Source organism: Bombina bombina, chromosome 1, assembly GCF_027579735.1.
Source record: "Bombina bombina isolate aBomBom1 chromosome 1, aBomBom1.pri, whole genome shotgun sequence".
Classification (NCBI taxonomy): Eukaryota; Metazoa; Chordata; class Amphibia; order Anura; family Bombinatoridae; genus Bombina; species Bombina bombina.
The window spans coordinates 1,324,996,210-1,325,021,542 of NC_069499.1; the positions used below are offsets into that span (position 1 = coordinate 1,324,996,210).

General features: G+C 41.4%; 1 protein-coding gene across 3 annotated transcripts in view; it reads left to right on the forward strand.

Annotated features, from left to right (window-relative positions):
* The window catches only part of PHKB (phosphorylase kinase regulatory subunit beta), a 1,109,273-nt gene that overhangs the window by 657,661 nt on the left and 426,279 nt on the right, over window positions 1-25,333 (forward strand). For all 3 annotated transcript variants that reach the window (XM_053701982.1, XM_053701974.1, XM_053701966.1), the window contains 2 exons: window positions 10,885-11,082; window positions 13,082-13,139. In XM_053701982.1, coding sequence (XP_053557957.1) covers window positions 10,885-11,082; window positions 13,082-13,139 — 256 coding nt within the window. The remainder of the gene's footprint in view (window positions 1-10,884; window positions 11,083-13,081; window positions 13,140-25,333) is intronic.

The window sequence follows — 25,333 nt, forward strand, 5'->3', positions numbered from 1 at the left end:
GCTGAATTAATGGTGTAGGGATTATACTCGGCTATCACAGTTGATATACTTAAAATCCCAACATTCAACTCTCTCTGTCCTGGTTTTAGTCCATCATCGGATTATTCAAAGGGCCTCTTTTGTTCGTCCTGCCTGGACTGTGATTTCAACAGATGTAAGTCTCACAGGTTGGGAAGCTGTCTGGGGGTCTCTGACAGCACAAGGAGTTTGGAATCCTCAAAAGGCGAGGTTACCAATTAATATTTTAGAACTCTGTGCTATTTTCAGGGCTCTTCAGGCTTGGCCACTATTAAAGAGAGAATTATTCATTCGATTTCAGACAAATAATATCACAACTATGGCATATGTCAATCATCAAGGGGGGACTCGCAGTCCTTTAGCGATGAAAGAAGTATCTCGGATACTTTCTTGGGCGGAATCCAAATCCTGTCTAATTTCTGCGATACATATTCCAGGTGTAGACAATTGTGAAGCTGATTATCTCAGTCGTCAGTCTTTACAGATGTATTTTGTCAGAGTGTACAGATGTGGGGTCTCCCCGAAATAGATCTGATGGATTCCCATCTAAACAAGAAGCTTCCCAAGTACCTGTCCGGGTCCAGGGATTCTCAGGCGGAGATTGTGGATGCGTTAGCAGTTCCTTGGTTTTACCAACCTGCTTACATTTTTCCGCCTCTAATTCTCCTTCCAAGGGTGATCTCCAAGATCATATTGGAACAATCGCATGTGTTTCTGATAGCAACAGCATGGCCTCATAGGTTTTGGTATGCGGACCTTGTCTGGATGTCCAGTTGCCAACCTTGGCCACTTCCTTTAAGGCCAGACCTTCTGTCTCAAGGGCCGTTTTTCCATCAGGATCTCAAACCGCTAAATTTGAAGGTATGGAAATTTGAACGCTTAGTGCTTAGTCATAGAGGTTTCTCTGACTGAATTGTCAGCTCTCTCTTGTAAGTTTCCTTTTCTGATTTTTCATCAGGATAAGGCTGTTTTGCGGACTTCGTTTAAATTTCTTCCTAAGGTTGTGAATTCTAACAACATTAGTAGGGAAATTGTTGTTCCTTCCTTGTGTCCTAATTCCAAGAATACTCTTGAAAGATCTCTACATTCTTTGGATGTTGTAAGAGCTTTGAAATATTATGTTGAAGCTACTAAAGATTTCAGGAAGACTTCTGGTCTATTTGTTGTTTTTTCTGGTCCTAGGAAAGATCTGAAAGCCTATGCCATTTCTTTGGCATCTTGGTTAAAGCTTTTGATTCACAAGGCTTATGTAGAGGCGGGACAGTCTCCACCTCAGAGAATTACAGCTCATTCTACTAGATCAGTCACCACTTCTTGGGCTTTTATTTTTACCATTTTGATGTATTTCCTTCTTCTGAAGCAGTCTTTGGTAGAAAATTTCTTCAGGCAGCTGTTTCAGTTTGATTCTTCTGCTTATGATTTAAGCTTTTTTTCTTGAAATTTATGTGAAATTTTTTAAGAAAGACTTATTTTTTTGTTTTTTTAATTATTTCAGCGGAAATAGCTTTTTTTATTTTATCCCTCCCTTTCTAAAGACACTTCTGTGGTCTCCACATCTTGGGTATTTCTATCCCATATGTCACTAGTTAATGGACTCTTGCCAATTACATGAAAGAAAACATAATTTATGTAAGAACTTACCTGATGAATTAATTTCTTTCATATTGGCAAGAGTCCATGAGGCCCATCCTTTTTTATGGTGGTTATGATTTTTGTATAAAAAGCACAATTTTATTTCCATTTCCTATTTTTGTATGCTTTTTTACTCCTTATTTTATCACCCTACTACTTGGCTATTCGTTAAACTGAATTGTGGGTATGTATTTATAGGCATTTTGAGGTTTGGGAAACTTTGCCCCTCCTGGTAGGATTTTATATCCCATACATCACTAGTTCATGGACTCTTGCCAATATGAAAGAAATTAATTTATCAGGTAAGTTCTTACATAAATTATGTTTTTTGGTTCCTCCATGCGGGGTGGCATGTCCCTCCCCCTGAGGTTGCAGCATGTTTTTCGCTTCCAGATAATGTTAGCGATGGTCTGTCTGCAGAGTCCAGACATTCATTTGAGATTGTGCTCATGCCCTATTGTCCCAAGTCTTCCGCCTTGGGGTGGGCCTCTACAGTTCCCCATGGGTGTAGCTGTTCCAGAGTGTTGTGCCTTTCGTTACAGGATTGCGCAACTTAGTGATTTGCTTAGACATCTTTTTCATTTATTGAATGCCCTTATGGTTAACAGATATGGGGACTTTCAGTCTGATAATGTGAATGCGAATAGTGCACCTCATTAGACATGTGGGTTTATCTCCTGTTTGTCATTTGTTTGAGATCCCAGATTTTTGTAATATAGGACTCGGTTTGGCTGGTTCTGCGGGCAGGCCTGTGTCTTTTGGGCGTTAACTTTCGTGTTGCCTTATATTTTGTGTCAGATGGGATGTTTTTTATTTGCATTTGCTTTCTTCGGGAACCATCTGGGATCGATAATCTTTGTTACTTCTTCGGAAGTTGTTTGGACATGTTAGTCCTATGTTTAATAATGTCTGTTTTCCTTTTTTCCCCTATGTGGGAGAATTTATGCAGCTTGCCGGTTAGGACCCTGAGTACAGGCTGGTCCTGTCGGGTTCATTTGGTTTTGTGGCTGTTCAGACATGCTCTTTCATAATTGAATACTTGGGTATTCTATGGGCACGCGCTGGGAGGACTTTGCCTCTTTAGTTGCGTTCCATGCTTGCAGGATGTTGGATAGATGTCCTTTCGGTTTCTGTACCCGGTATTACCCCGGGTTTTGCCTGATATAGGCGTGGCCTCCTTCCCTGTTTGGGTTCAATTAGGTCTCTGATTACTGTGTCCACTCTTGGAGGTGCTGTTTTTTTGCATTGAGGGACTTTTCGGTTTCCACTGTCCTCCTCTGCCTTGTTCCCTTTGGGGTTTTCGGCTGGTTTACCCTTTATTTGTGAGGGGTGAGTAGTGGGGGACCGTCTGTTGGGCGACGGTGTATTGGTGAACTGTTGGCTCAGTCAAGTCCGTTTTGTGGTCTCTAATTTGGCTCTGGACTGGCTGCGAGTCAGTGTCACTGGGGCTTTTCCTTTGAAAAAATGTTCTCGGTTTCGGACAAAGTGGGATATTTTATTGGGTAGATGTTCAGGCCTGGTGCCCTCAGTATGGGCCGCCATTGTACTCTCCCGTCTTGGCATTCAGTGTCCTCTATAGCTTGGGTATTGTTTTCCCAAAAGTAATGAATTCAGCTGTGGACTATTTCCATTTAAGAAGAAAAACATAAATTATTTTTACCTGATCATTTCTTCTGATGGAAAGAGCCCACAGCTCCCCACCCGTCATTTTATGTGGGGCATCCTTATTATTCTTCTGGCACCTTTCACTCTGATATTTCTTCCTCTGCATAATGACTGAGGGATGAGGGTAGTGGGAGGAGTATTTAAGCCTTTGGCTGGAGTGTCTTTGTCTCCTCCTGCTGGCCAGGTTCTTATTTCCCAAAAGTAATGAATGCAGCTGTGGACTCTTTCCATCATAAGAAAAGGAAATTATCAGGTAAGCATAATTTGTTTTTATCAGCTTTTCACAGCCATATTGGGTAGTTCATGTGTGCCATGTAGATAAACATTATGCTCACTCCTGTGGAGTTATTTATGAAGCAGGGATAATTGGCTAAACTGAAAGTTTGTAAATAGCACTGAGATAAGTCTGCAGAGGCTTAGATACAAGGTAATCACATAGGTGAAACATATATTTAACCGTGTTGGCTGTGCAAAACTGGGGAATGGGTAATAAAGGGATTATCCATCTTTTTAAAGAATAACATTTTTTGACTAAACTGTCCTTTTAAAAGGGCAAAACACACGTGTGTGTGGTCGGACCATTCTATACTATCCCTACACCTGGAAGGATTTGTAGACACTCAGAGAGCTAGAACCTGGACTTTCGATCCATCACATTTAAAAAATCCCATACATAAAGATAAATTTGTCAAATCATTAACTGAATTTTGGGAACTCCATAAAGGATCTACATCCAATCCAATATCCCCTTGGGCAGCACATAAAATGTATATGCGAGGATTACTCATCCAAGACAAATCCATAAGGAATAAACAGTACAAAGCTCAACTAACACAATTACACAAAGAAATATCTGACCTAGAGAAACAGCACAAACTTACTCAGAAGAAGGAAGTTTTATCTACCCTCACAGTTAAGAAAGACAATTTGGCTAACATATTAAATAACCATTCAATTAGAGCAATCCAGAGATTAAATACACAGTATTACATCCAGGCAAACAAACCTGACAAGTTCTTAGCAAATAAATTAAGCGATAGATGCAAGTCGTCTATTATTCCCTCTATTTTACTGGCAAATGGCACTTCCGTATCCCATCCGCAGCACATAGCAGACACGTTCGCAGACTTTTACAGAAATTTGTATGATGGCAATAAAGTAACGCACTCCAATACCTTAGAGTATCAAACAACTAAATTTCTGAAGGATTCTGATTTACACACACTTACAAAAGAGGACAATGATACACTAAATGCCCCAATCACGAGAGCAGAAGTCTTGTCGGTCATTAAAGACCTCAAGACGGGGAAGGCAGCAGGGCCAGATGGATTTGCAGGGGAATACTACAAAACATTTAAGGAAATATTAGTTCCAAACCTTACAGATTTTTGTAATTTTATTCTAGAGGGACATAGTATACCGAAAGATATGTTACAAGCAAAAATAATAGTGATCCCTAAGCCTGGCAAAAATCATAAGATATGTGCAAACTACCGTCCTATATCGCTTATCAACCAGGATCTTAAAATCCTGACAAAAATTCTAGCCAATAGACTAAAACATATTCTCCCAAAGCTGATCAACCCGGATCAAGTAGGGTTTGTAAAAGATAGAGAAGCACCGGACAATGTGCGTCGGTTGTTAAACATTATAGATTATGTGGGGGGGACTTGGATGCCTTCTCTGCTCCTCTCGTTGGATGCGGAGAAGGCATTTGATAGAGTAGACTGGAGATACATGTCAGCTGTGTTGCACCATATGGGATTCGGGGGTGCCTTCATTAAAGCCCTAGACGCAATTTATTCAAACCCCTCTGCCCAAGTGTCTGTCTCAGGATATAAATCTAAGATTTTCCCCATACTAAATGGCACGAGACAGGGGTGCCCACTTTCCCCTTTCCTTTTTGCAATCTGTATAGAGCCTCTTGCGGCTAAAATTAGACTGGCAACAGACATTACAGGTGTGAAAATCAAAGATCAGGAATATAAGTTGACACTCTTTGCGGATGATATCCTTCTAACACTATCCAAACCTCTTGCATCACTACCCAACTTATACAAACTCTTGAACCAATCCTCCCAAATTTCAGGGCATAAAATTAACCTCGATAAATGCGAAGCACTGTCTTTAGGGCTTCCACAACACACCAAGAAAAACATAGAAATTAACTTTGAAATAAGATGGGCCACTCAGTCACTTAAATACTTGGGAATATACCTAACACCCCAGATCAACCAATTATATAAATATAATTATGAACCTATATACAAATAGATTGGGAAAAACATATGCAAATGGAAGACACACACTTTTTGGTGGTTAGGCAGACTGGCATCAGTCAAAATGTCAATTCTACCCAGGATACTATATTTATTCAGGACCCTCCCTATAAAAGTACCGATAAATTATCTAAAAAAGCTACAAAGAGACTTAATAGCCTTCATTAGAGGGAACAAAATAGCTTGAATAGCAACCGCACTTATTACAAAACACCGTGGCTTGGGAGGAATAGGAGCCCCTAATATAATAGAATATTACAGAGCAGCGAGGCTGGCCCAGACGACAATAATGGGAGGAAGATTTGATGGGGTCATATGGCCTAACCTGGAAGCCGAGCTTAGAGACTCAGCATATCCTGATGATACTCTATGGAATAAACACATTACGAGGGAACTCACAGACAAACCAGGCCTACAAGTCACAACGCCCACTATTCAAATGTGGTCTTTTTTTGACCAAAAGACAAAACCTATTATCTAACCAAACACTAGTCAGCACAATTAGATACCTACTTCCTAAAGATTTACAACATACATTAGATAAATGGGCCTATAAAGGCCTATATAGGTTTGCAGATTGGATGGAGGGTAGGAAACCTAAGGCATTCAACCAGATTCAGACCCAATTGGATTCAGTGAAACTACAAGGGTTCCAATACCTGCGAGTCAATTCGGCAATTCAAGAATATATTAGAGACCTTCAGCCTAGTGTATCCACTGCACTAGAGAGTCTGCTTAAATCCACACATAGACCGAAGGGGGCCATCTCCAAATTGTACATACAGATCCAAGCATCCAGTAACTCAATTAAATCTAAGATGCTCCTGAATTGGGAGAGAGATTTAAATATGAACAAAGATAAAAAATGGTGGGATGACATGTTTAATTCAGCTTGTAAGGGACTATTAAGTGTAGATATGAGAGAAAACACAATCAAGTGTAAACAGTGAACAAGCTAGAATTGAAAACACAATCAAGACCATGTTTAGATGGTACTTGACTCTGGTTAAAACCGCCCACATGTCATCTAGTCATAATCTGTTTTGTTATAGGGGATGCGGGGAAATAGGTTCATATTGTCATATGTGGTGGGAATGCGAGACAATACAAGAAACTTGCACTAAAACATCCAGTCTACTTAGCTCTGTCCTGGAGGAGCATATTCAGTTAACCCCGATTCAGGCTTTGTTACATGTGCCTCTACCACAGTTTAATAAGCAGATAAATACATTTATTAGAATCATTTACACGGTCACTAGAACCTGTATTGCAAAATACTGGAAAACCTCAGCTCCTCCTTGGGAGGAATTATACAATAGAATATCCCTAACATACCGAATGTAGGGTGGTGGACTCGCAGGTGATGGACACACAGGCATAATTTGAGAAGGTCTGGTTTTACTGGACATTGAACAGGACATCAACCACTGAGATTTAGATATTTGTTTTAGATGAAAAGAGGTGAGGAGACCTAATTGTTGACCAGTGGAGGGAGGTGGGGGGAGACTCTCGGTAATCCTTTTTACTTTTTTCTTTTTGTTTTCTTTCTTGCCTAAACTGGTTATTAGGAGATCTAGAGAGGTTTGAAAGAGAGTAGTTTAGGTTTTATTTTCTGTTAATTCTAGTTAGTTAATGTTACAGATTTTTTTATGATTTACTGTTATACTCCTACGAAAATTGGTATTCAAGAGATATCACATCTTGGAACCACCTGGAACCTGAAAGAAGGTAGGGTTTAACCCGACATTAGAGACTAGTTGACATGTAGATAATGAACATTATTATAGTTCTCGATGATGAAGCAAGTTGAAGCTTCTACAAGAAGAAAACTATAAGGACCTCATGTATTATAACATGCCTGTCTCAAGCATTATACCTTGAATGTTAAGCTATCTGCGAATTGGCTGTTCCATTGATGTGTTAACACCTGCTGTATTTTGTATACCTACAATAAAAAGATTTAAACATAAAAGGGCAAAACACTAAGGAAAACAAACCGTCTGTTTATTATTCCACATGAACCTTGTAAGAACCTTTCACAAGCTAATGTTATAATTTCCATTATCATATTTAACACTGGGCAGATTACAAGCTGCATTGGCAATATTTTAACTCAAAATATTACAGGTTTTATTACTCGGCTCGCATCTCTAGACAATTTTGACCAGGTTTACTTCCCTTATGTCTCCATCCTCTTCTGCACATCCTATAATATAAAAGGCCAAGTGTGTTTGTCCGAAGCTGTCATGCGCAGTAGAGACTGCTGAGGACAAACACACCTGGCCTTTAACAAACTGACCTGGGCTGGCTGCTGACACTTAATCCATGAAGGGGGCAGAGTCTAAGCATGACGGGGAGCGGGGCCGGGAGGGAGCTGCTGTGGCTGTGTCTGCATGAGAGAGCAGCACAAGAGGGGAGATATAGAGCAAAAGAGGAGGAGAGAGAGCCAAAGAGAGGGGTGAGAGAACAAAAGAGAGAGTAAAAAAGAAGGGTGAGAGAGAGAGCAAAAAAGAGGGGTGAGAGAGAGCAAAAAAGAGGGGTGAGAGAGAGCAAAAGAGAAGGTGAGAGAGAGCAAAAGAGGGTGAGAGAGCAAAAGAGGGGGTGGAGACAGAGAGCGAGCAAAAGAGCGGGGTGAGAGATCAAAAGAGAGGGGGTGAGAGAGATCAAAAGAGAGGGGAGAGAGAGAGATCAACAGAGAGGGGGAAGAGAGAGAGCAAAAGAGAGAGGGAAGAGAGAGAGCAAAAGAGAGAGGGAAGAGAGAGAGCAAAAGACAGGGGGAAGAGTCAGAGCAAAAGAGAGGGGAAGAGAGAGAGCAAAAGAGAGCGGGAGAGAGCGAGAGCAAAAGATAGGAGGAGAGAGAGAGCAAAAGAGTGGAGGTGAGAGAGAGATCAAGAGAGGGGGAGAGAGATCAAAAGAGAGGGGGAGAGAGACAGCAAAAAAGAGGGGAAGAGAGAGAGCAAAAGAGAGAGGGAGAAAGAGACAAAAGATGGGGGGAGAGAGCGAAAAAGAGAGGTGGAGAGAGAGACCAAAAGAGAGGGCAAGCAAAATTGTGGGTGAGAGAGAGCACAAAAGAGAGGGGGTGAGAGAGCAAAAGAGAGTGGCGGAGAGAGCAAAAGAGAAGTTGAGAGCGAGAGTGCAAAAGAGAGGGGGGAGAGAGCAAAAGAGAGGAGAGAGCGCAAAAGAGAGGGGGAGAGAGAGCAAAAGTGAGGAGTTGAGAGAGCAAAAGAGAGGGTGGGAGAGTGAAAGAGAGGGGGAGAGCGCAAAACAGAAGGAGAGAGAGCGCAAAAGAGAGTTGGGAGAGAGCGCTAAATAGAGGGGGAAGAGAGAGAGCAAGAGAGGGTTGAGAGAGAGAGCAAAAGAGAGGGGGGAGAGAGAGAGCAAGAGATGGGGGTGAGAGAGCAAAAGAGAGGGGGAGAGCGCAAAAGACGGGGGGAGAGAGAGAGAGCAAAAGAGAGGGGGAGAGAGAGAGCGAGCAAAAGAGAATGGGAGAGAGAGAGCGTAAAAGAGAGGGGAGAGTGCGCAAAAGAGAGGGGAGAGAGAGAGCGTAAAAGAGGGGGGAAGAGAGAGAGAGCAAAAGAGAGGGGGAGAGAGCGAGCAAAAGAGAGGGGAGAGAGAGAGCGTAAAAGAGGGGGGAGAGAGAGAGCGGGCAAAAGAGAAGTTGAGAGCGAGAGTGCAAAAGAGAAGAGAGAGAGCGCAAAAGAGAGGGGGAGAGAGAGCAAAAGAAAGGGGGTGAGAGAGCAAAAGAGAGGGGAGAGAGAAAAATAGAGGGGGGAGAGAGAGCAAAAGAGAGGGGGGAGAGAGCAAAAGAGAGGGGGGAAGAGAGCAAAAGAGAGGGGGGAGCGCAAAACAGAAGGGGAGAGAGAGAGCAAAAGCGAGTTGGGAGAGAGAGTGCAAAAGAGAGTTGGTAGAGCGCGCTAAATAGAGCAAGAGAGGGGGGAGAGAGAGAGCAAAAGAGAGGGGGAGAGGGAGAGTGTAAAAGAGAGAGGGGATAGAGAGAGAGCAAAAGAGAGGGGGAGAGAGAGAGCGAGCAAAAGCGTATGGGAGAGAGAGCGCATAAAAGAGAGGGGAGAGTGCGCAAAAGAGAGTAGGGGAGAGAGAGAGCGTAAAAGAGGATGAGAGAGAGAGAGCGAGCAAAAGAGAGGGGGAGAGAGCGAGCAAAAGAGAGGGGAGAGAGAGAGCGTAAAAGAGGGGGGGGGGAGAGAGAGCAAAAGAGAGGGGGAGAGAGAGAGCGGGCAAAAGAGAAGTTGAGAGTGCAAAAGAGAGGGGGGAGAGAGCAAAAGAGAGGAGAGAGAGCGCAAAAGAAAGGGGGGGGAGAGAGCAAAAGAGAGGGGAGAGAGCAAAAGAGAGGGGGGAAGAGAGCAAAAGAGAGGGGGGAACGCAAAACAGAAGGGAGGAGAGAGAGCAAAAGAGAGGGTGGAGAGAGAGAGCAAAAGCGAGTTGGGAGAGAGAGTGCAAAATAGAGTTGGTAGAGCGCGCTAAATAGAGCATGAGAGGGGGGAGAGAGAGAGCAAAAGAGAGGGGGAGAGTGTAAAAGAGAGGGGGGATAGAGAGAGAGCAAAAGAGGGGGGGGGGAGAGAGAGAGAGAGAGCGAGCGAGCAAAAGAGAGGGGGAGAGAGAGAGAGCAAAAGAGAGGGGGAGAGAGAGAGAGCGCAAAAGAGAGGGGGGAGAGAGAGCAAGAGAGAGGGGGGGAGAGAGAGCAAAAGAGAGGGGGAGAGAGAGAGCGCAAAAGAGAGGGGGGATAGAGAGAGAGCAAAAGAGGGGGGAGAGAGAGAGAGAGCAAAAGAGAGGGGGGAGAGAGAGAGAGAGCAAAAGAGAGGGGGGAGAGAGAGCAAAAGAGAGGAGGGATACAGAGAGCAAGGGGTGGGACCGCTGTTCTACAAAAAATGGCCTGTGTACACGGGCTTTAGGACTAGTTCACTATAAAAGAAAGGTTCAGCAAGGGGTGCCCCATTTAAGATTTAAAATGGATGTGATTATTTCTGTGTATTCCCCCCCTTAAGCAGAGGGTATATCGATAAGAGCCAAGATATAGAAATTGTCATATTTAGACATAATTGTTTAGTCTGTATTATTTATTTATTTATTATTTGGTTTGGAATCTGCACCTATTTTATACCTTAACTATATGTTTGGCAAATCTGTCATAGGTTTAATGTCATTAACCATGTAAAATATTTATTGAATTATTATTTTTGATAAAGCTAAGTCTTATCATTTACTCTTCTAACGACTGTCATATGTATGTATTCAATTGTAAAATGCTCTAGACATTTATTTTTATTTTTTAAAGAACACAGATGCTGCTCTCCTGACCTGCATTAGTTATCCAGCATTTGCTGTGGATGATGATGCCTTGTTCGATCAAGCACTGGATAAAATTATACGCAAACTAAAAGGAAAATATGGATTCAAAAGGTTTTTGAGGGATGGCTATCGAACTGCGTTAGAAGATGAAAACCGCCGCTACTACAAACCTGCAGAAATTAAGGTAAAGAACTGGGTCTACTATACCATATTTTGCAGCTTTGTTGTGCCTTCTTATTGTGAATAAATTACTTCTTAGATAAGGACTTTGTATAATATTTTAACAATAATATAAATAATATAATGAATTTTGAGTTCATAACTTTATAGAATAAGTAGAATTCCTTCCTGCCAGCTTCAGTTTTGATTCTGCTTGACTGGAGTATGTAGATCTGTGTCAGATCTCGCCATTTGTGTTCAATTTTTTTTTAATTCTTTTTTTAAAAGGTTATAAGCTAGATAAAAATGTCCCTAATTTCTTTTTTGCCGCTATTCATTCTATGCTGGGTTCTGCTGCTATAGGGTGAAGTGCTTAATTCAAGAACTTTCTCTTTGTCAGCCGTCATAGCCATGTTTGTTTAGTATTCCACTGGATTAACATATTAGTTGTGAACATTTTTTAATTACATTAATACATTGTTTGCAGCATTTTTGAGATTGTAATATAAAATGTAAAATTAGGAGTAGCAAAAAAGTTTTGCAATATACTATTATTATTTATTTACCCCCTTTTCTTGTAATTTAACTTTAAGTGTACAAATGCACTTTGGAGACTTCATTAGCCAAACCATACTACATATCTGGTCTCTATTCACAAAGAGTTGAATTGCAGGTGATTTGCAATCCAAACCCAGTGAGTATCTCTTGCAAGAAGAGCTCAGTTACCCCTGCACAATCTTTTTTAATACATAGTTAATGCTGCATACAATTCACCTGCAAATCTCCTATTTTAAGGGAATTGTACACACCATTAACTATACAATGTGCTGGGCTAACTCAGCTCTTCTTGCAAGATATATTCAGTGGAATTGGCCCTTCATAATGCATAGATAATGGCGGAAATTGAAATGTTTCAACTCACCTGCCATTTACCTCTTAAAGGGACAGTCTACTCCAGAATTTTTGTTGTTTAAAAAGATAGATAATCCCTTTATTACCCATTTCCCAGTTTTGTATAACCAGCACTGTTATATTATTATACTTTTTACCTCTGTGATTACCTTGTATCTAAGCATCTGCAGACTGCCCCCTTATTTCAGTTCTTTTGATGGACTTGCATTTTAGCCAATTAGTGCTGAGTCCTAGGTAACTCCACGGACGTGAGCACAATATTATCTATATGCCACACATGAACTAATGCCCTCTAGCTGTGAAAAAAACTGTCAAATGCATTCAGATATGAGGCGGCCTTCAAGTGCTTATAAGTTAGCATATAAGCCTAACTAGGTTTAGCTTTCAACAAAGCATACCAAGAGAACAAAGCAAATTTGATGATAAAATAAATTGCCCTATGTGAATCATGAAAGTTGAATTTTGACTTGACTGTCCCTTTAATGAATATACCCCATCTGTTCCCTAATTGGTCTCAGCAGAGGTGAAAAGATAATATGCTGAAAAACAATGCAGGTTTTACTTAGAAGATGACAGTGGCAAGCCTCATCTACTACATCAAAACCAGATTGGCTCCTCCAAATAAGGCAAATGGTGTGTGGAGTTTGACCAATGAAAAATATTTGCTGCAAACAAAAAAGTGTGTTCTTTCACAATGAGATCTGTATGTCTGTTTATTTATTGCAACACACACAACATTGCATTTACTTTGTTTTCTTCCTGTTCTGTCAGTCACTTTCTTTTTCTTTTACCTAGTAAATATTTTATAGCTTTTCAACCAAAATGTTTTGTTAGCTATGGTGTCCCCAATTAACATGTTCATCATTTCACACTTTAATTTCACAGCTGACTAAAATGTTACACTTAAAAGCAAATTAGCTTCAAACAGAGGTCAAAGCAAACAGAACTTCCTTCAAAAAATATTCTCTTTTTAATGTGAGAATGATCGTGACTGCAAGGCCTCACTACATGGAACAGTTTTGCATTTCTTTAGGAGTAACATTAATCTGTCTGCAAAATAAAAGGCCAAAGTTTGTCTTCTAAATGATATTTTCTTTTCTCTTTTTAAACAGCTATTTGATGGAATAGAGTGTGAATTCCCCATGTTTTTTATCTACATGATAATTGATGGTAAGTTTGATTATTTAGAATAATAATATCCTCATAGAATTGGTTATTTTTGACCAATTTTTTTTGCAGCAGTTTCCTAAGTTTTCTTATGCTCCTAAAAGGATAGTGAACCCTAACAAAATAGTAGCAATAATATAGAACGATCCGACTAATAATAATATGTGGATGTATTTTTTTAAAGTTAAGTTAGTTGCCTAAGTATTGAAGAAATATATGTAGTTTTCTCAGGGCTAAAATTTCCACTAGTCCACTAGCCATTGGCGAGTGGAAATTTGTGATTGAATGTTGAGCTACCTGCTACAAATATTATCTAAAGGGATATTATATATCCATGAAAGGGCAAAGATATGAGATTCCTCTAGGGCTATAGGGACCCCATTAGTGCTTAGACTGTTACTTCTGAGAGGGTAAACAGGGACAGAGAGAGATTGGAGAGGAAAAGTGGAGAAAACGTTAGCGTTAAGAAAGAAAAAAAAGAGAGTGAAGATATATGGGAGAGCAGAGAGACTGAAAAGAAAAGATATGGCCTGAGAGAGAAGAGAGGGGGTAAAAAAAGACACTGAAGAGAAGAGGGAGTGGAGAAAGATAGATGAGAGATAATTATAAAACAAATTTTCCAGGTCTGCTATGATCCCACATTAATGTCAACACTCTCTGCTTTCTCTCAGTTCAACAACTTCCTTTTTTCTGTCCAGCTGTTGTCTTTCCCACATCAGAACCCAAGTTGATGTTGCTACCTGCTATGCACTTATTTTTGTTAATTTATTACTGTATGTAGAATTATTTAATTTATGGTTTAAAACAAACAATATTAAAAAATTACTTCACAATATGGTGTTTCACATTGGCTAAACATATGAAAAGAGGAGGGTGGGATAGTTGGTGTGGTATAGGTTGGATCAAAAGTGGCGAGTAACCTTTTGGACTGGCTAGTAGCTTAGGGCCTGAAATTTTGAGCCTTGGTTTTATATTCCATAAAGTAATGATCACCACCTGTTGTAACCTATATATACTTTGTTATTGTGCTATATACTTAGTTGTGGGACAATTATAAGTGAGTTACAGGATTTCGCAAACAATGGCTGTCTGTAGTAAAGAGGTGTTAGGCCCATCCATTCTGCAGCTCTTACGAGAAGCCTACAATTTTGAGAAATAAACAAAATATTTCAAGGTATGTTGCACTTTTTCTTTCCTAAGATATGGTGAGTCCACAACATCATCAATTACTAGTGGGGATATCACCTCTGGCCAGCAGGAGGAGGCAAAGAGCACCACATCAAAGCTGTTAAGTGTCACTCCCCTACCCATAAACCCCAGTCATTCTCTTTGACTTTTGTCAATGGAGGAGGTGAAGTTTTGGACTTCTTTTGCTACAAGCAAGATTTTCGGGTCTAGCCGTAGCCCACGTTAGGTGGGCCTTGCTGCGTTTTCCTTACATATTTGCTGCCCATGGTATAGAAAGGCAGAGTAGGTTTACTCTGTTCTTTCTCTTTCGACAGGTCTCTGTGAGGAGTATGTGTCCTCTCATACCTTGTAAGCTGTCCTCCTGCTGGCCGGCCAGAATGTAGGTAAGTGCCTTTTTGTCTTCTAGGTTAGGAGATGGGCACTTATAATATTTAATCTGCATCAGTTTCTGGGACATTTATATCCTTTGTAAAAGATATTTTAAAGCAGGATGCATGCACTTATTTTGTGACAGGGAGACTAAGGGTTAATACTTCATAAATAATAGTATACCCTGATTATCTTTATTATGGCTTATGTAGAAGTTCCTTAGGGGTTAATTGTACCCATTGTTAATTAATTCTTCCTCATATGTGATATTTAATTGTGCAATGAATTTTCATGTTGGGCTGAATTTTAGGAGCGTTTTCTGTTACATTAGAAGACGCAAATGAATCCTGTATTTTATGTTAGTCCTGCACAGGGAACTAAGGTCCTGCACTGGGAACTAGCATTTATATGTTATTATGGTCTGCTGCACTATTGTGTTTTTTCAGACATTGTGCAGGCGACAGGGTTTTTGAGGCTGTTTATTCACTTTGAGTTCAGTCTAGCTGAGCCACAGAGTTATTTGGCGCACCTTTTCTCTTACATTGGTGTGTCCGGTCCACGGCTTCATCCTTACTTGTGGGATATTCTCAATCCCTACAGGAAGTGGCAAAGAGAGCACACAGCAGAGCTGTCCATATAGCTCCCCTCAGGCTCCGCCCCCCCAGTCATTCTCTTTGCTTAATCGATTGCTTCTTAGCATAATTATTTATAATTTAGGTGTTTTTGTGACTTATAAAAACGCTTATGGTTTTTTTTATTCGCCTGGCATTTGATTAGACTCCTAATCTCCTCAGAAAGGCCCCAGCACTTTGTAATGCAGAGGGAGTAGGCCTCATTTTCGCGCCTCAGTTGCGCAGTTGTTTTTGACAAAGACAGTTCATGCAGCCTCACGTGTGGTGTCTAGAGACTTCAGTGGGACTTCAGACAGGCTTATTTCTACTCCAAATAATCCCTAAGGACGGTAAAAGCCTCAGCAGAAGCTGTGGCATAATACTGTAGTGTGTTTAACCGGTCAAATTCACGTTTTAGCTCCGGTTTGGGCATTAAGGGGTTAATTGAGCTGAAAATTTGTGTGCAATCTTTTCAAAGCATTAGGATAATGTGGTGAAAATTTCATTAAAATCGGATGTTTCCTTGATGGTTATTTGATGTTTTGGTAATAAAGTGTGCCCTTTTATTATTTAAAGACACAGTAACGTTTTTGTCAAAAGTATTTTTTATTGCATTTTAGTGCTGTCTAAGTCTGTCAAACATGTCTGAGCCTTCAGATAGCGCTTGTTCTATATGTTTAAAAGCCATGGCGGTACCCCCATTGAATTTATGTTTGAAGTGTGCTATAGCGTCCAAGCAGTTTAAGGACCATATAATGACACTTAAAAATGTAGCCCAAGATGTATCTTTAGCTGAAGGTAACGAGGAGACTATTTTATCTTCCCCTTCTGTGTCAACACCAGTTATGCCCGCGCAGGCGATGCCCAGCACATCTAGCGCATCGATCCCTGTTACTTTGCAGCAATTAGCAGCAGTCATGGATAATTCTCTCGCAGCTTTTTTATAGAAACTGCCAGCATTTCCATGAAAGCGCGATAGCTCAGTTTTAAATACAGAAAATGAGCAATCAGACGCAGCGGATAATTTATCTGTAGTGCCCTCACATCAATCTGACTTGGCGGTGAGGGCCTGTTTGAGGGAGAAATTTCTCAGTTGCTCAGCAGGCAGAGCCAGATACTATAGCATTTAAATTTAAGCTAGAGCACCTCCGCGCCCTGCTTAAGGAGGTTTTAGCTACGCTAGATGATTGTGACCCCTTGGTGGTCCCAGAAAAATTGTGTAAAATGGACAAATTCTTAGAGGTCCCGGTACACACTGATGCATTTCCGATACCTAAGAGGGTGGCGGATATTGTGACCAGGGAGTGGGAGAGACCAGGTGTACCTTTTGTTCCCCCCCCTATATTTAAGAAAATGTTCCCCATTGTTGTCCCCAGAAGGGACGCGTGGCAGACGGTCCCTAAGGTGGAGGGGGCAGTTTCAACACTAGCTAAGCGCACCACTATACCAATAGAAGACAGTTGCGCTTTCAAAGATCCTATGGATAAAAAATTAGAAGGTTTGCTTAAGAAAATATTTGTTCAACAAGGTTTTCTTCTTCAACCAATTTCTTGCATTATTCCTGTAACCACTGCAGCGGCTTTTTGGTTTGAGGAACTAGAAAACTCCCTACAGAGGGAGACCCCTTATGATGAGGTTATGGACAGAATTCACGCCCTGAAGTTGGCTAATTCTTTCATTACAGATGCCGCTCTTCAGTTAGCTAAATTAGCGGCGAAAAATTCTGGTTTTGCAATCGTGGCGCGCAGGGCGCTTTGGCTAAAATCTTGGTCGGCGGATGTGTCGTCCAAAACAAAATTGCTTAATATTCCTTTCAAGGGTAAGACCCTTTTCGGGCCAGAGTTGAAAGAGATTATTTCTGATATTACTGGAGGAAAGGGCCATGCCCTTCCACAAGATAGACCTTTCAAGGCTAAAAATAAGTCTAATTTTCGTTCCTTTCGCAATTTCAGGAATGGACCCGCTTCTACTTCTACAGCCACTAAGGAAGAGGTTAACGCTTCCCAGTCCAAACCTGCATGGAAACCCATGCAAGGCTGGAACAAGGGTAAACAGGCCAAGAAGCCTGCTGCTGCTACCAAGACAGCATGAAAGGGTAGCCCCCGATCCGGGACCGGATCTAGTAGGGGGCAGACTTTCTCTCTTTGCTCAGGCCTGGGCAAGAGATGTTCTGGATCCCTGGGCGTTAGAAATTGTCTCTCAGGGGTACCTTCTGGAATTCAAGGACCTTCCTCCAAGGGGAAGGTTCCACATGTCTCGCTTATCTTTAGACCAGACAAAGAGACAGGCATTCTTACTTTGCATAGAAGATCTTTTAAAGATGGGAGTAATACACCCAGTCCCAACTGCAGTACGAGGACGGGGTTTTTACTCAAACTTGTTTGTAGTTCCCAAAAAGGAAGGAACTTTCAGGCCAATTCTGGACTTAAAAATCCTAAACAAATTTCTCAGAGTTCCATCATTCAAGATGGAAACTATCCGGACAATCTTACCGATGATCCAGGAGGGTCAATATATGACTACCGTGGATTTAAAGGATGCGTACCTGCATATTCCTATCCACAAGGATCACCATCAGTTCCTAAGGTTCGCCTTCATGGACAAGCATTATCAGTTTGTGGCTCTTCCCTTCGGGTTGGCCACCGCTCCAAGAATTTTCACGAAGGTGCTAGGGTCCCTTCTAGCTGTTCTAAGACCGCGGGGCATTGCAGTAGCACCTTACCTAGACGATATATTAATACAAGCGTCGTCTTCTAACAGAGCAAAGGCGCATACAGGCATTGTGTTGGCCTTTCTAAGATCTCACGGGTGGAAGGTGAATGTAGACAAAAGTTCTCTGTCCCCGGTCACAAGGGTTCCCTTCCTGGGAACAATAATAGACTCGATAGAAATGAAAATCTTTCTGACGGAGGTCAGGAAGTTAAAACTTTCGAATTCCTGTCGAGTTCTTCATGCCAATCCTCAGCCTTCTGTGGCTCGGTGCATGGAGGTAATCGGTCTAATGGTTGCGGCAATGGACACAGTCCCCTTTGCCAGAATTCATTTGAGACCACAAACTGTGCATGCTCAAACAGTGGAATGGGGATTATGCAGATTTGTCTCCCCAGATACAAATGGACCAGATAACCAGAGAATCGCTCCTCTGGTGGTTGTCTCAGGGAATGAGTTTCCGCAGATCGGAGTGGATCATTGTCACGACCGACGCTAGTCTCTTAGGCTGGGGTGCGGTCTGGAACTCCCTGAAAGCTCAAGGTCTATGGTCTCGGGAGGAATCTCTTCCCCCGATAAACATTTTAGTATTGAGAGCGATATTCAATGTGCTCCAGGCCTGGCCTCAGCTGGCGGAGGCCAAATTCATCAGATTTCAGTCGGACAACATAGAACTGGACCTGATGGCGTCCCGCCAGAACTCAAAAGTTCCCCTTTACGGGTCCAGGTCCAGGGATCCCAAGGCGACATTGATAGATGCTCTAGTAACGCCTTGGTCATTTAATCTGGCTTATATCTTTCCACCGTTTCCTCTTCTCCCTCGGCTAGTAGCCAGAATCAAACAGGAGAAGGCTTCAGTAATTCTGATAGCTCCTGCGTGGCCTTGCAGGACTTGGTATGCAGACTTGGTGGATATGTCATCGGCTCCACCACGGAAGCTACCTTTGAGGCAGGACCTTCTAATCCAAGGTCCATTCAAACATCCAAAACTAGTTTCTCTGCAACTGACTGCTTGGAGATTGAACGCTTAATTCTAGCTAAGCGTGGGTTCTCTGAATCAGTTATAGATACTCTGATCCAGGCTAGAAAGCCTGTTACTAGGAAAATTTATCATAAGATATGGCAACAATATCTTTGTTGGTGCGAATCCAAGGGTTACTCGTGGAGTAAGATTAGGATTCCCAGGTTGTTATCTTTCCTCCAAGAAGGATTGGAGAAAGGATTGTCAACTAGTTCGTTGAAAGGACAGATATCTGCTCTGTCTATTCTGTTACATAAGCGTCTGGCAGCTGTGCCAGATGTGCAGGCGTTTGTTCAGGCCTTAGTTAGGATCAAACCTGTTTACAGTCCTGTGGCTCCTCCATGGAGTCTAAATTTAGTTCTTTCAGTTCTTCAAGGGGTTCCGTTTGAACCTCTACATTCCGTAGATATTAAGTTACTATCTTGGAAAGTTTTGTTTTTGGTTGCTATTTCTTCTGTTCGAAGAGTTTCTGAATTGTCTGCTTTGCAGTGTACCTCACCCTATCTGGTGTTCCATACAGATAAGGTTGTTTTGCGTACCAAGCCTGGTTTTCTTCCAAAGGTAGTTTCCAATAAGAATATTAACCAGGAAATAGTTGTTCCTTCTCTGTGTCCTAATCCAGTTTCTAAAAAGCAACGTCAGTTACAAAATCTAGATGTGGTTCGTGCTTTAACCCCTTAATGACCACGGCACTTTTCCATTTTCTGTCCGTTTGGGACCAAGGCTATTTTTACATTTTTGAGGTGTTTGTGTTTAGCTGTAATTTTCCTCTTACTCATTTACTGTACCCACACATATTATATACCGTTTTTCTCGCCATTAAATAGACTTTCTAAAGATACCATTATTTTCATCATATCTTATAATTTACTATAAAAATTTTTATAAAATATGATGAAAAAATGAAAAAAAACACACTTATTCTAACTTTGACCCCCAAAATCTGTTACACATCTACAACCACCAAAAAACACCCATGCTAAATAGTTTCTAAATTTTGTCCTGATTTTAGAAATACCCAATGTTTACATGTTCTTTGCTTTTTTTGTAAACTATAGGGCCATAAATACAAGTAGCACTTTGCTATTTCCAAACCATTTCTTTTCAAAATTAGCGCTAGTTACATTAGAACACTGATATCTTTCAGGAATCTCTGAATATCCTTTGACATGTATATATTTTTTTTAGTAGACAACCCAAAGTATTGATCTAGGCCCATTTTGGTATATTTCATGCCACCATTTCACCGCCAAATGCAATCAAATACAAAAAATCGTTCACTTTTCACAAATTTTTTTTTGGTTTCTAACTTAAATTATTTATAAACAGCTTGTGCAATTATGGCATAAATGGTTGTAAATTCTTCTCTGGGATCCCCTTTGTTCAGAAATAGCAGACATATATGACTTTGGCGTTGCTTTTTGGTAATTAGAAGGCCGCTAAATGCCACTGCGCACCACACGTGTATTATGCCCAGCAGTGAAGGGGTTAATTAGGGAGCATGTAGGGAGCTTTTTGGGGTAGTTTTAGCTTTAGTGTAGTGTAGTAGACAACCCCAAGTATTGATCTAGGCGAATTTTGGTATATTTTATGCCACCATTTCACCGCCAAATGCAATCAAATTAAAAAAAAAGTTACATTTTTCTCAATTTTAGGTTTCTCACTGAAATTATTTACAAACAGCTTGTGCAATTATGGCACAAATGGTTGTAAATGCTTCTCTGGGATCCCCTTTGTTCAGAAATAGCAGACATATATGGCTTTGGCGTTGCTTTTTGGTAATTAGAAGGCCGCTAAATGCATCACACGTGTATTATGGCTAGCAGTGAAGGGGTTAATTATGTAGCTTGTAGGGAGCTTGCAGGGTTAATTTTATCTTTAGTGTAGAGCTCAGCCTCCCATCTGAAACATCAGACCCCCTGATCCCTCCCAAACAGCTCTCTTCCCTCCCCCACCCCACAATTGTCCCCACCATCTTAAGTACTGGCAGAAACTCTGCCAGTACTAAAATAAAAGGTATTTGGCCCTTTTTTTAAAAAAAAAAAAAAAAAAAAAAAAAAAAGCATATTTACATATGCTGATGTGTAGGATCCCCCCTTAGACCCCAACCTCCCTGATCCCCCACCAAACAGCTTTGGTTTTGTAAAAAATGTGCCTTTTTTTTTAAAAAAATGCCCTTTTCTGTAGTGTAGCTTTCCCCCCCCCCACCAAGACCAACCCCCAACCCCTTCCAGATCCCTTAGATTACATTTTTAATATTTAAACTTTATTAGTTTTTTTTACTTTTAACTTTATGTTTTTCTGTAGTGTAGCGGTTCCTACCCGTGCACGCCCCCGTAGGTCCCACCCCCGATCCCGCCCCCCTCCACTCCACACAGAGCATCGATGGCCGCCCACCCGCCTCCCACGTAAGCTCCCACCCACCAACGATACCGGCCATCGATGTCCGGTGCAGAGATGGCCACAGAGTGGCTCTCTCTGCATCGGATGGCCAAGGAGGGTTATTGCAGGATGCCTCCATATCGAGGCCTCACTGCAATAACCGGAAAGCAGCTGGAAGCGAGCACGATCGCTTCCAGCTGCTTTTCCAGACCAAGGACGTACGCCACACGTCCTCGGTCATTAACTGTATTTTTTTTGAGGACGTGTGGCGTACGTTCTTGGTCGTTAAGGGGTTAAAATTCTATTTAGAAGCAACAAAAGATTTCAGACAAACATCATCCTTGTTTGTCATTTATTCTGGTAAGAGGAGAGGTCAGAAAGCAACTGCTACCTCTCTTTCCTTCTGGCTGAAAAGCATCATCCGATTGGCTTATGAGACTGCTAGACGGCAGCCTCCTGAACGAATTACCGCTCACTCCACTAGAGCTGTGACTTCCACATGGGCTTTCAAGAACGAGGCTTCTGTTGAACAGATTTGTAAGGCAGCGACTTGGTCTTCACTGCATACATTTGCCAAATTTTACAAATTCGATACTTTTGCTTCTTCGGAGGCTATTTTTGGGAGAAAGGTTTTACAAGCAGTGGTGCCTTCCGTTTAGGTTACCTGGCTGTTTCCCTCCCTTCATCCGTGTCCTAAAGCTTTGGTATTGGTTCCCACAAGTAAGGCTGAAGCCGTGGACCGGACACACCAATGTAAGAGAAAACAGAATTTATGCTTACCTGATAAATTTCTTTCTCTTACGGTGTGTCCAGTCCACGGCCCACCCTGGCGATTTAGTCAGGTCTAAAATTATTTTTGTAAACTACAGTCACCACTGCACCCTATGGTTCTCCTTTTTCCCCTAACCGTCGGTCGAATGACTGGGGGGGGCGGAGCCTGAGGGGAGCTATATGGACAGCTCTGCTGTGTGCTCTCTTTGCCACTTCCTGTAGGGATTGAGAATATCCCACAAGTAAGGATGAAGCCGTGGACCGGACACACCGTAAGAGAAAGAAATTTATCAGGTAAGCATAAATTCTGTTTTTACTTAGCTGCGCACTTTCTGTGAGAGGAATAGGAGAAGCCACGTGATGCGTCTCTTCCACTTTTCAGTGCTCAAGCGGAGCAACGCCATTACTATGCCGACTTGTATAGAAGGTTTCGTCTCGCAGTGTGGCTCGTACACTCTCCTTTTACTGTTTAATCATTTTGGTGTTCTCCACTGAGCGGCAGAAGCTCCGCGTTTGACTTACTGTGGGAGCTAGCATTTCCTCTTAAAGGGACAGTGGTCCTTATAGAAATTTAAATGTTTGTTTTCTTCCATAAGATACGACGAGTCCACGGATTCATCCTTTACTTGTGGGACATTATCCTCCTGCTAACAGGAAGTGGCAAAGAGCACCACAGCAGAGTTGTCTATATAGCTCCTCCCTTGACTCCACCCCCCAGTCATTCTCTTTGCCTACTCTAAGTAATAGGAAGGGTAAAGTGAAAGAGGTGATAAAATGTTAGTTTTTATTTTCTTCAAGCAAGACTTTTTTTATTTTAAATGGTACCTGTGTGTGCTATTTTCTCCCAGGCAGCAGATGGATGAAGACTTCTGCCTGGAAGCTGATGATCTTAGCAGTTGTTACTAAGATCCAGAGTAGTTCCCACAGAATGGCTAAGGAGTACTTAAGAAACTTCAGTGTGTGGAACGTTTTTCATGCTATAAGCAGTGAGGTATGTTCAGTCATTTTTTTCTGGAGAGACTGTGTTATTTCAGAATTGGCTGACAGTATCCCCATGAGGGAAAGGGTAAGCAGTAATCCTAAAGTATAAAGAGGAATATTACTGAACTTGCATATTGAGCTATAAAAAATGGTTGATACTGATGTTATAATATTTGTGGGCAAACGTTTTCATGACTGGGAGTTACAGATAACGTTTTTGATGATAGACGTTTTTCTACTTTATTAAAGGGACACTGAACCCAATTTTTTTCTTTTGTGATTCAGATAGAGCATGCAATTTTAAGCAACTTTCTAATTTACTCCTATTATCAATTTTTCTTCGTTCTCTTGCTATCTTTATTTGAAATAAAAGCCATCTAAGCTTTTTTGGGTTAAGAACTCTGGACAGCACTTTTTGATTGGTGGATGTATTTTTTCCACCAATCAGCAAGGTCAACCCAGGTTGTTCACCAAAATGGGCCGGCATCTAAACTTAGATTCTTGCATTTCAAATAAAGATACCAAGAGAATAAAGAAAATTTGATAATAGGATTAAATTAGAAAGTTGCTTAAAAATTCATGCTCTATCTGAATCACAAAAGAAAATTTTTGGGTTCAGTGTCCCTTTAAGTATAAGAGGGTACACATGGCTTCATTTATGGGTATATGAACCCACATGACTAGGTTTTAGACCGCTCTGGTGCGGTTATTTTAGGCTGTGAGACATCGAGTGAGATGGGCGGGGCCTATTTTCGCGCCTCAGTTGCGCAGTTGTTTTTCCCAGACTAGCAGCAAGCTCCAACTCTGGTTGGCCTTTCAGAACAGTATTGGGCCTAATCGAAAATTTAATCCGATTTTCCAGACCCCTGAGGGCAGGTAGGCGCCACAGCAGGGCTGTGGCGAGGTGCAGGGGATGTTTTTAGTTGAATTTGACGTTTTATAGCATAACGTTTTTTTGGTAAGGGTTAAGTATTCCTTTCCTTGTGGGGCAAACTTAGCTGACATATTGGGATGCTTTTATCATAAAATTGGGATAATTTTATCGTTTTAAAGCAGTTTTGGAAAAATTGTATGCTTTTTTTCTCTTAAAGGTGCAGTACCGTTTTTTCACTGAATAAAGTGTTTTCAAGCCTGTTTGTGGTCATTACTAGCCTGTTTAACATGTCTGACATTGAGGAAAGCATATGTTCCATGTGTTTAGAAGCCATTGTGGAACCCCCACTTAAAATGTGTCACTCATGTACTGAAAGGGCCTTACATTGCAAAGAACATATTTTAGCGGATAAAAGTATGTCTCCGGATGATTCTCAGTCAGAAGAGAATCAGGTTATGCCATCTACTTCTCCCCAAGTGTCACAACCTTTAACGCCCGCCCAAGCAACGCCAAGTACTTCTAGTACGTCTAATTCTTCTTTCACCCTGCAAGATATGGCCGCAGTTATGTCTACTACCTTCACAGAGGTATTATCTAAACTGCCTGGTTTGCAGGGGAAACGCAGTAGGTCCGGTATTAGAGTAAATGCTGAGCCCTCTGACGCTTTATTGGCCATCTCCGATGTACCCTCTCAATGTTCTGATTTGGGGGTGGGGGAATTGCTGTCTGAGGGAGAGCTTTCTGATTCAGGAAAGATGTTCCCTCAAACATACTCAGATATGACGGCCTTTAAGTTTAAGCTTGAACACCTCCGCTTGTTGCTCAGGGAGGTTTTAGCGACTCTGGATGATTGTGACCCTATTGTAATTCCACCATAGAAATTGTGTAAAATGGATAGATATCTAGCGGTCCCTACTTACACAAATGTTTTTCCGGTCCCTAAGAGGATTTCGGACTTTGTTACTAAGGAATGGTATAGACCAGGCATTCCGTTCTCTCCCACTCCTACTTTTAAGAAAATGTTTACCATATCTGACACCATTCAGGATTCCTGGCAGACGATCCCTAAGGTGGAGGGAGCTATTTCTACACTGGCTAAGCGTACAACTATACCTATTGAGGACAGTTGTGCTTTCAAAGATCCTATGGATAGCCTGATGAAACAGTGTGTAACACTGAGAAACGCGTTGCTGTTGTTTTTATCATTTTAAATAAAAAAAAATTAAATTTTTTTAAAAAAATTTTAAAATTAGATTATCAACCCTCTTTTAGCTGCCTTTTATCACTTCCC